At 51.2% G+C, this 11,564-nt stretch overlaps 1 protein-coding gene across 8 annotated transcripts in view; it reads left to right on the forward strand.

The window, feature by feature from the left end:
* The window catches only part of COL16A1 (collagen type XVI alpha 1 chain), a 53,705-nt gene extending 47,749 nt beyond the window's left edge, over window positions 1-5,956 (forward strand). For all 8 annotated transcript variants that reach the window (XM_087858655.1, XM_087858656.1, XM_087858657.1 and 5 more), the window contains 6 exons: window positions 1,991-2,035; window positions 2,937-3,125; window positions 3,490-3,556; window positions 4,273-4,449; window positions 4,628-4,705; window positions 5,618-5,956. In XM_087858655.1, coding sequence (XP_087714781.1) covers window positions 1,991-2,035; window positions 2,937-3,125; window positions 3,490-3,556; window positions 4,273-4,449; window positions 4,628-4,705; window positions 5,618-5,820 — 759 coding nt within the window. In that variant the 3' untranslated portion in view covers window positions 5,821-5,956. The remainder of the gene's footprint in view (window positions 1-1,990; window positions 2,036-2,936; window positions 3,126-3,489; window positions 3,557-4,272; window positions 4,450-4,627; window positions 4,706-5,617) is intronic.
* The last annotated feature ends 5,608 nt before the right edge of the window (window positions 5,957-11,564 follow it).

The raw sequence follows: 11,564 nt of genomic DNA on the forward strand, positions 1-11,564 counted from the left end.
TGATGGTGGTGGTGGTGATGCTGATGGTGGTGGTGGTGATGATGATGGTGGTGATAGATGATGGTGGTGATGATGATGGTAGTGATGATGATGATGATGGTGGTGATGATGATGGTGGTGACGAATGGTGGTGATGATGGTGGTGGTGGTGATGATGGTGGTGGTGGTGGTGATGATGGTGGTGGTGGTGATGATGATGGTGGTGATAGATGATGGTGGTGATGATGATGGTAGTGATGATGATGATGATGGTGGTGATGATGATGGTGGTGACGAATGGTGGTGATGATGGTGGTGATGGTGGTGATGATGATGGTGGTGGTGATGATGATGGTGGTGGTGATGGTGGTGATGATGATGATGGTGGTGATGATGGTGGTGATGGTGGTGGTGATGATGATGGTGGTGATAGATGATGGTGGTGATGATGATGGTGGTGGTGGTGATGGTGGTGGTGATGATGATGGTGGTGGTGGTGATGATGATGGTGGTGATGATGATGGTGGTGGTGGTGATGATGATGGTGGTGGTGATGATGGTGGTGGTGGTGATGATGGTGGTGGTGGTGATGGTGGTGGTGGTGATGATGATGATGGTGGTGATGATGGTGGTGATGATGATGATGGTGGTGATAGATGATGGTGGTGATGATGATGGTGGTGATGATGATGGTGGTGATGATTGTGGTGATGATGGTGGCGGTGGTGATGATGATGGTGGTGATGGTGGTGGTGATGATGATGGTGGTGGTGATGGTGGTGATGATGATGGTGGTGATGATGGTGGTGATGATGGTGGTGATGGTGGTGGTGATGATGATGGTGGTGATAGATGATGGTGGTGATGGTGGTGGTGATGGTGGTGGTGATGATGATGGTGGTGGTGGTGATGATGGTGGTGATGATGGTGGTGGTGGTGATGATGATGGTGGTGGTGATGATGGTGGTGGTGGTGATGATGGTGGTGATGGTGGTGGTGATGATGATGGTGGTGATAGATGGTGGTGGTGATGATGATGATGATGGTGATGTTGGTGGTGATGGTGGTGGTGGTGATGATGGTGGTGGTGGTGATGATGATGGTGGTGGTGATGATGGTGGTGGTGGTGATGATGGTGGTGGTGATGATGATGGTGGTGGTGGTGATGATGGTGGTGGTGGTGATGATGGTGGTGATGGTGGTGGTGATGGTGGTGGTGATGATGGTGGTGGTGATGGTGGTGATGATGATGGTGGTGATGATGGTGATGATGGTGGTGATGGTGGTGGTGATGATGATGGTGGTGATAGATGATGGTGGTGATGATGATGGTGGTGATGGTGGTGATGATGATGGTGGTGATAGATAATGGTGGTGATGATGATGGTGGTGATGGTGGTGGTGATGGTGGTGGTGATGATGATGGTGGTGGTGGTGATGATGATGGTGGTGGTGGTGATGATGGTGGTGGTGGTGATGATGGTGGTGGTGGTGATGATGGTGGTGGTGGTGATGATGATGGTGGTGGTGATGATGGTGGTGGTGATGATGATGGTGGTGATGATGGTGGTGATGGTGGTGATGATGATGGCGGTGATGATGGTGGTGATGATGGTGGTGGTGATGATGGTGGTGGTGGTGATGATGATGGTGGTGATGATGATGGTCGTGGTGGCGGTGGTGGCAGACTCCAGACATTTCCAGCACACCAGCTCTTGCCAGGCCCTCCAACATGCCATGGACTGGCCCTTTTGCTCTGACTTCTCACCTCTTTTCATCTGTGACAAGGGACCCAACCAACATGATCACACAAGGCCATGCCCTGGGGGATCATCTCCCTTCTAGCCATCAACCAACAGAAAGAAGCTGTTGTCCTTCCTCACACAGAACCCAGCTGGACACAGCCAGAGACCCCAGGGCCATGGAAGGTGGTCATTTCACAACACCTACCTCCCCGGGATGGCTTGGAGATGTTGTCCAGAGTTGACCCTTGACTATTGCTTTCCTCTAGGGACCCCCCGGAAAACAGGGACTCTATGGACCCCCTGGTCCAAAGGTGAGTGGGCACTGGCTGGTTTTGAGGGGAAAAACTCATATGAGGGATGAAGGCCAGCTCCACACTACGACTTTAGCCATGGAGAGAAGACACAAGAAGGCCAGTGGGCAGGAAGAAAAACATGGGCAGAACTCAGAACCTGGAGCAACCTCATCTCTAAAAACTTCTCGCTTGGGCCTGTCTCTTAGCCCTGATTGGGAGGATGGAAATCTCAAGTTCATTCGCTCATTGACCAGTGGATGGATTCATTCATTCATGCTGCCAGCATCTGCTTGATCTCACTTATATTCCAGACCCTCTGTCCCAGCCTTGGGTAAACAGAGGTCTCTGAACAATAACGGCTCACTGAGTCCTGTCACTCTTAACGCTAGGGCACGGCAGCCTTTACAGAAGATTAGACATATCACCCAACTCAGCCTAGGGAGTCAGGGAGGCTGTGCAAAGAGCAGGAGCATTCCAGCGGAGCAGGAGGAGTGTACCGGGTGGAAGGAGGGGAAGGGCATTCCGGGGGGAGGGATGCGGAGACCGTGTGGCTGAAGCAGAGTTCTAACCAGTGAGGCATGGCTGCAGGTGCAGGGACGGGGAAACGGGGCTGGAGAAGAGGTGATCGGGACCACATCACCAATGATCTCGAATGTCTGGCCAAGGAATCAGGTTTTATCCTGAGGGTGGCTGGGAGCCATCAGAATTTCTAAGCAGGAAGTAACGGCATGACACTGTCTTTTCAGAGGACCGCTCTGGGGGCAGTGAGGCGGGCAACTTGTCAGGATGCTGTGGCCACAGGCAGAGGAAGATTCCAAGGACCGGCTGGGGGGATGGAGAGAGAGACCAATGGCTGCGACATCACTTAGTGGACTCGATAGTACTTGGCCATGCTGGATGTGATTTCCTGTCCTTGCAGGGTGATCCGGGACCTTCAGGACAGAAGGGCCAGGCAGGAGAGAAGGGAAGAGCTGGCATGCCTGGCGGGCCTGGCAAGAGTGGCTCCATGGGGCCTGTTGGGCCACCAGGTCCGGCAGGAGAGAGAGGCCACCCTGGCTCTCCGGGGCCTGCAGGGAGCCCCGGCTTGCCTGGGATGCCTGGCTCCATGGTAAGGAGGGAGGCTGGCAGCCATGGGCACCGTCCCACAGAGCAGGCATGCAGGGTGGGTGCTGCAGGGACCATTTTGGAAGCTCCGGCTGACTCTCAGGGAAAGAGCGTGACTCTTATATAGATGGTTCACCCATGTGTGGGAGAGCGGGGAGGTTTGGGAACCCTCTCCCCAGAAAAATGCTCTGGTCCACAAAATGCTTTGCACCATTTCAGAGAGGTTAGGACCCTGGATTAAGCATCTGTGGGAGGCTCCTAGAAGCTTTGTCCCCCTCCTTATCCTTTATTTCCATAAGATCTATTCCCAGGGGGACAGCACCAGGCTTGGAAGTATAATTGAGGCAGGTTGTCTTCTTTTTCCTCAGGGAGACATGGTGAATTACGATGAAATCAAGAGGTTCATCAGACAAGAGATCATTAAAATGTTTGATGGTAATTGGCAGCTGGCTGGGCGGCAGTGGGCGCCGCTGGCCCTTCCCAGCTGTCTCTCCGCCCTGCCCCGGACTCCTTTTCTTTAAGGCTCAATTCCCCTCCCTCATCACCCACCACCACCCCCCTCCACTTACAGGCATATGTTCAATTAGACATCAGACCTTCCTTATCACCTGCTCTGTTCAGAGATAAAATGATCCCCCCCCATCACCGCTCTCCCTGAGCCCCCACTGGAGCAAAGGAGACAGACAAGAAAATTGAAATCAAACGAGTCTGCGTGAAGTGAGCTCTAAATAGAGGGGCGAGCAGCAACCATAAGATAGCCGGGGTGGTTTCACTTTTAAGCTTTTTTCCTGTTCATTTGTTCATCCAGCCTTGCCATGCTAGGGCCTGGGGAGAACATGGACCCCGTCCTGGCGAGGCTAGCCATCTTGCTTGGGAAGCAGACCTTGAATGCCAAGCAAGGAAGCCAGTGGTGGACTAATGAGGGTGTTGGAGAAGAGGGAGGCCATCCTCAGGTCCGTGATGCTGAAAGACCACCGTGCAAAGGAAGGTGGAGGCGAGGGCACAGGAGGCCACTCAGGAGATCAGGCCCCGTGTTCCCTGCTCTGACTCCCCTTTGAAGAAAGGCCGTTTTAGACTCCATGCTGGCAGCCTCTCTGCACCAGTGTGAGGCCCTGGGGCACCTGGTGACCTGTCCCTGGCCTTTCTTGCAGAGAGGATGGCTTACTACACTTCCAGGATGCAGTTCCCCATGGAGATGGCCGCAGCTCCGGGACGCCCAGGGCCCCCAGGGAAGGACGGTGCTCCAGGCCGGCCAGGCGCTCCGGGGTCGCCGGGACTCCCTGGTCAGATCGGCAGAGAAGGACGGCAGGGCGTGCCAGGAATGAGAGGTAGCCCTGCCCTCTGGTTCCCGAGGTGCAGCTGGAGCTCTCTGGGGGCAACCAGGAGCGTGGCCTGAGGCCTATCGTGACTCTGATACTCATGTGCCTGTGTGTGTTTCAAATAATCTGACTGAGTGTGTCATTTTTCTGCTCAGGAATAGGACTCATTTTATTTCTTTTGTCCCAGGATTGCCCGGGACCAAAGGTGAAAAGGGGGATATTGGCATCGGCATTGCAGGAGAAAACGGTCTCCCCGGCCCCCCAGGTAGGAAGAGCCAGAACGTGAGAGCATGAACCTTGAGCAGCCGAGATCTGCTTTGCTCATGTCCCTTCTACAGCACAGAATAGCTGTGTAGCACCCCAAATCACTACAGGCCTCTCAGCCACCATTTACAGCGATGCCAGGCTGTGCGGAGGTGGGCGTGGAAGACCCAGGGCCCGTCCTCGAGTCCTTAAACCGGGCTAGCAGGACACAGGGGAAGGCCATCGGGCATGGTGGGGCCAGGGAAGGCGAATTCAAGTCCTGCTTGGCATCATCCTGTCTGTCTAAACTTGACCGAGGTCCCTAAGTCAGGCTGTAGAGCAGAAAAGAGAAGTGGGGCGCCTGGGTAGCGCAGTCGTTAAGCGTCTGCCTTCAGCTCAAGGCGTGATCCCGGCGTTCCGGGATCGAATCCCACATCGGGCTCCTCCGCTGGGAGTCTGCTTCTTCCTCTCCCACTCCCCCTGCTGTGTTCCCTCTCTCGCTGGCTGTCTCTCTGTCAAATAAATAAATAAAATCTTTAAAAAAAAAAAAAGAAAGAAAGAAAAGAGAAGTGACCATAGCCTGCCGGCCTGGCTCTGAGACCCAGCTTCGCTGAACGTGTACCCTGCGGGGGCAGCCTCTCTGAGCCTGCATCCTCATCTATGGAATGAGACGATAGTTTCTTTCTTACGGAATCGTTGTGCAGAAGCACTCGCCTTGTGCCTGGCACATGGGAGCTCCCACTAAAACTGGCCAGTGATGTTGTTATTGTTCCATTAACGTAAGGATCAGATCAGGTCTTCGCGAAAACCTCTTGTAACCTGACATGTATTTACCACACGTAAGGTATTATTTACCATGAGCACGATTTCTTCTTTTCTTGTCACCTGGGTCTCCTGACCTTCCTTCTCTGACTCTTCCCTCCCCCCCACCCAGGTCCTCAAGGCCCTCCGGGGTATGGCAAGATGGGCGCCACTGGACCGATGGGCCAGCAAGGCATTCCTGGCATCCCTGGCCCCCCAGGTCCTATGGGCCAGCCAGGCAAGGCTGGCCACTGTAGCCCCTCTGACTGCTTTGGGGCCATGCCCATGGAGCAGCAGTACCCACCCATGAAGAACATGAAGGGGCCTTTTGGCTGAAATCACCAGCTCCGTCAGATGAAGGACTCCATTGGGAACATGTGGCTGAAACTTACAGGACTCTGTGATGGGTTGTGAATGTTTTGTTTTTCTTAATTGCTATTAATATTTTTTTATCAATAAATGGACAAAACTACCTGCCACCCCACTTCCAGTGGGGTTCTCTGCTGCTGCCACCACCTCTCTGCCATCCCCCTGTCATTTGGGCCCAGGGTCAAGAAAGGGCCTTTCTCTTGTGTCTGTGGTCAACCGGTGGAACTGTGGGATGCTGCTGGCGGGGGTGCCCCCAGCTCAGCTCAGCTCTCCTCTCTAGATGCTTCCAAGTCATGCTTGGGGACCTTGGGTCCTGCCCTTTGGGGCACAGTTCTCAAAGTCAGAGAAGGGGCATCACTTAGCCTGTCCCCACGAATGAGCCAAAGGCAGGTTTGAAGGCCCCACTTACGGCTCATAAAGGCGCCTCCCTGGTTGCTTCCCCAGAGAAACCAGCGTTTGGTACCCCACCCACCGTTGTTACTTCTTGAGAGTGGCCCAGAGCCGATCCAGGGTGCACTTGGGGAAATGCCACCCAGCGTGGAGGCGGGGGTGTTCACCTGCCGGCAGCATCTCTGAGCGAGCAGGCTCTTCCTGCCGCTCCAGTAATTCTGTGATTAGAACTCTGTGCAAACAGGAAAGATCGGCTTCAGCTCCCGGCCTAGGCAAGCCAAGACTGCTTCTCCAGGAAATGATACGGAACCTTCTGCCTATACAGGGCAGGCCCTGACACCAGCTCACCTGGGCTGCAAACGGGTCTTTTGTTAAGCTTCATTCGTCTAATGTATGTGATCCTTTTCCTGCACATCTTAGGCTGGCCTTCAGAAGCAGGCTGCCTCGGTGCAAAGGGGTCACTGGCAAGCCATGGTCAGATCTAAGTTCAGGGGGTGGTCTCCAAAGTCCGCTGGGAATTTGGTGATCTACCGTCTGTCTCCTTCTCCACATATAAAAAGGGGGGGGGAAGAGGGCAAGTTGAATATCATGGAACTATTCCCTCTCAAGCCTCTTCCTTCTGTTCTTTTCACATCTCTTGTCCTGATGGGCTGGCTGCCCTGTGAGAAAGCAACAGGGCACATCCAGAGGGACTTTTAAGGAAAGCCTTTTTACTGGTCCCTGCTTTCTGGAAGGTTTATTCAAGTTGGATAAACTTCAAAGGGATCACAGAGCCAGCTCAGAAATTCACCCAGAGTCTAGATGCTTATCCAAACTGCCTGAAGCCTTCAAACTGGCTGTCACCTCTCCAGAGCTGGCATTTCCAGCACAGTTCTGAAAATGCCCTTCTCCAGTTGGGCCCCAGATAGACCAGCCTACTGATGGCTTTTCAGAACCTTTGCCCTATTTTCTTCCTGCCAGGAGCAGAGGCGTGCCAGTGGCCAGGGGAATGACATCGGGCCGACTCCCGAGCATGCCCGAGTGTCTCACGTGACACTTTTAGATCAATGGCGCGTCAATTCTTATTTTGCCCCTCATCAGCAATTCTCAGTTAACTCTGGTTCTCACATCAGACATTAGAAAGCAAATGTCTCATCTCTGCATTGAAGTAGCAGCCGGTTTTGGACGGTGCATGAGGACAGATGTTAAAGCATTCCTATTGGAAGGCCAGCTCCCACTTTCGGCCCCAGTCTGCGAAGCGCTGACGATTGGCGTCATGATAAAGAGCACATTGGCGTGAGTAGAGAAGGAAGCAAGGACCAGCTGTTGGATCAGGCGGGTTGGCTTTGAAGGCCAGAAGGGAATATCACTATGGGGAAATATCAAATTCCTACCCTTCGAGGGCCACCAGGGAATCCATCCTTGCATAGTAAATGACGCTTTCCTCACTTTTCTTCCTGAGTCACATTCACGCAGCTCTTAGGGGAGTCTACAACAGGCTGCTTTAAGCTTTCATGATTGGAGTGCTTGTCTCTCTGGAGTTTGGAATTGCTGTATTTTCTTGGACCATGAAGAACCAGATGGAAAGCTGAATTTTATAGTCTCTTCTGTTACTGTGGTCAGCAAAAAATCCACGCATTTTGCTCATAAGTTCAGGAGCTGGGTAAGCTGAAGAGAAAGGAAGGAGGGACACAAGCTTTAGGCAGCTTTCTCACATTCCCGCCCTGTTATTCTTCGGTCTTCATTTCTTAGTATATTCCAGGCTTTCAAGGCAGCAGACAGATCATTCAGATCGGCACGTGATGAGTCCGTTTTCTTCTCACTACTTTGTGCCAGGAACTGTACTAGGCTCTGGGGAGTCAGAGGCAAACAAGACGGATCTGGCCCCCGCCCCACGGTGTCTCCAGAGAGAGCAGGGAGTTAAACAAGTAATTACAATAAAGTGGGATGGCGGGGCAGTACCAGGCGCCAGGGGAGCACAGGGCTGAGGGACCTAACCTTGTCTAGACACAGATGGATGGAGGCGGAGGGAACACCACGTGCCAAGGTCCAGAGGTGGTTAAGCGCAGCATGCTGAGTGACAGGGGCACAGTGCAGGGCACAGTGCCATTTGTGGCTGGAATGTGGAGTGGTGAGCTGGGCAGGCAGCGGGAGGCAAGGGTTTTCTGCAGGGGGGGGCTGGGGCAGATTTGCCTGCTGGGAAGTTCACTGACAGCAAAGTGAAAAATGGGTTGGAGGATCCTTAATTTGAGGAACCCTCTGCTCTCTAAAATGGAGAAAAGGCTGCTGCAGATTTGTTCTGCAGAGAGAAATCCCAAATTTGATGCCTTCTGGAATTTAAATCTTCCCTTTTGTCATAATAGTTTCCCCTGTCACCAGAATTCAACAGAATCGAGCTGCTTTCTTCACATGTGGCTTGTTAACCCCTTACAAGACTAGATCTTTCTGGTGTGGTCCTGAATAATTTATGGGACTAGAATATATCAATGTACTCTCTGTATGATCCCATAATGGAAGGGGAGTGTGGCCAAAGTGCCACGTCTGCTGTTCTCATTTTTCTGTTGGTTCTGTGGAAAGCTGCAAATCAACTTCTCATCCACAGCATCCAACTGCAATTTAAATTTCAGAACTGGATCTAGTTGGAATCAAAGAGAATTAATTCCACAATAATTAGGTGGCTGTTGGTATTCCTTCTCAGTAAGCAATACTGGAGCTTGGAGCTGATCCAGGATGCCTGGGGGGAATGATGTGTCCCTAGGGGAGGTGATATTTTCCAGTGGATGGACCTTCCATTACCAAGCTTTGCCTCACCTCTAATGGGTCAACCACAAGGCTTCCATGAACTCAGGAAAGTGCTCTGTGCTCTAAAAAGGGCTGGAATCCAAGTTTTCCCCTTTGGCTAAAGCTGAAACAATAACAGGAACTTTCCCACCCACCTCTGTCTGCCTCAGGTAGTTGAGGTTTTGGAAATGAGTTGAGTGTTTTTCAGTCTTTGGAATTCTTGATCTCCCTGTTATCCAGCCTGCTCCAAAATAAACACACCTGGGCCTGCCCCAAGTCCTCAGAGGCACAGCCCTGGACGTTGGCTTTGGCTAGTCTCAGTGCCTGAGAGATGACTTGGATGCTCTTGCCCCCAAGGAACACAGACATCCAAAAGAATGTTCCCTAGGAGCTTTTTGCTGGGCAGAGGGGGTGAGGGGTGTGAGATCTTCATCGAAACTTAATCCTCAGCACCTAGAACAGCCTGGTAAGGGGTGGGAACTCAATAGGTTGAATATACTTGCGGAGGAACATGTACATCACATGACCCCAGTTTGTAGTCTGGGGGTCACCTATACCCCTTGCCCTTCAGCCCAAACTACAGGACTTCCTCCTCTCTGAGATTTTGCAATTCAATTCTACCTCCTTTTTTTTTTTTTTTTTTTGGACTGGGTAGGGGGCTTACAAAGGTAAAGAAGACTACTAAGTAGTTAAACTCTTGAGTAGTTAAAGGCTGTGGACCTGGGTTCAAATCCTGACCTCTCCATTTATCTTTTTGCTAGTAGGGAAGTCACTTCGCCTCCGTCAGCCTCAGCTCCTCATTATAAATGAGTAGTAATATCTATCTCAAAGCACTGCGGTGGAAATGAAGCAACACTTTGTACTTAGCACAACATTGGGCACCCAGTAAGTATTCAATACAGGACGACAACGACGACGATGATGACATCTAATAACATTTATTAAATTCATGCCAGACACTATTCTAGGTACTGGGGATATAGGAGAGAATAAGAAAAGGACAATGCTACAATATACATATAAACTTTAAAGAGGACAATTCAAGTAATGACAAATACTATGAAAAAATGAAACATTGTAATATGATAGATGACTAGAATGTGGGGGAGCAATGCTACTTTGGATGTGGTGTCAAGGAATGCCCCCCTCCAAGGAGGTGAAATTTGAACTGAAACCTGGATGGCAAAGAGGAGCCAGCCAGTGAAGAGCCAAGGGGAGAGCATTCCAGGAAGAGGGAAGAGCTCATCCAAAGCTCTGGAGGTGAGAATGAGCTCAGTTCCAGGGCTGGAGACCAGGCCAGCGTGGCTGGAGTGAACTTAGGGGGACAGCAGGGACAGGAAGTGAAGCTGGAGATGCAGGCAAGGTCTTGGTCACATAGGGCCGTGAAGGTCATAAGGCTGAGTTTAGATTTTATTGTAAGTTATGGGAAGGAAAGTAAGCCCAGGAAAGACATGATCTAATTTACATTTAAGACAAGCACTTCGGCTGCTCCATGAAGAATAGTGAGTGGGAGAAAGAACGAAAGCAGGGACACTGCTCAGGAGGCTACTGCAATGATTCAGGCCACAGATGATGGAATCTTGGACTAGGGTGATAGTGCAAACAGGGAGAAGAAAGGAGATGTGGGTCTACTTTTGAAGTGGAACAAATGGAGGTGGGAAAGTATCTGGAGAAACAGAGTCCACCCTAGAACAATCCTAGGTTCTGCCTGAGAGACTGGGTGTATTTTCTGAGATGAAAGAGGGGAATCAGTTTTGGGGAAAATATCAAAGAGAACTCTTATATGAGGCAGCCTGGAATATAGCACAGTAACAGTACCAAATACCAAGGTGAAGTTGGGTCATATTATGAAGGGCCTAGAGTGCCGGAATGAAGAGGTTGGGCCTTTTTTTGCAGATGCAGATGAAGAGGAGCCATTGTAGCCATTGTCCAATGGACAAGTAGTATGATGAGCGATTTTGGAAAGTGCCTGCCTAGATGGTTAGATAGATGGGCTGGAATGGATAACACCTCATAACACTATTAATTTATTGATTTAAAAAAAATACAGTGCCAAGCACTGTACTAGGTACAGGGGATATGACCAGTAAAGCCACATACAATCTATGCCCACACGGAAGAACTTAACAATTCGTCAAATAGGCATGCAAACAAGTGCAGAGCCTGAACCACCAAGAGCAAGTAAGTACATGACTTTATGTGGTCACTCAGTAACCAGAAGTGGACTTACTTTGGGGATTAATCAAGACTTCCCTGCTGAGAACGGGGCGTCCATTGACACCAGTTCTGGGCCACCTCTGCCCCAACCTACTGTGAACTAGGGCAAGTCACTGCCTCTCTGGACCACAGTATCCCCGTTTTATGAAAGAAGAGACCCCAGATGATCTAATTTTCCTCTCACTTTGATGGCTTGGGATTTTCCTCCGCAAAGACCACAAATCTCACTCTAAAGCTACTAATTGGTGTCTTGACATTAGAGCGAAGTACTTCCGCCCTTGCCTCACCCTGTCCAGGAGGCCTACATCGGTTCCCGGTTGTCACGGCAACCGCCTGAGCCCTCC

Source organism: Ursus americanus, chromosome 33, assembly GCF_024610735.1.
Source record: "Ursus americanus isolate L20-20 chromosome 33, mUrsAme1.1.p, whole genome shotgun sequence".
NCBI classification, from domain to species: domain Eukaryota; kingdom Metazoa; phylum Chordata; class Mammalia; order Carnivora; family Ursidae; genus Ursus; species Ursus americanus.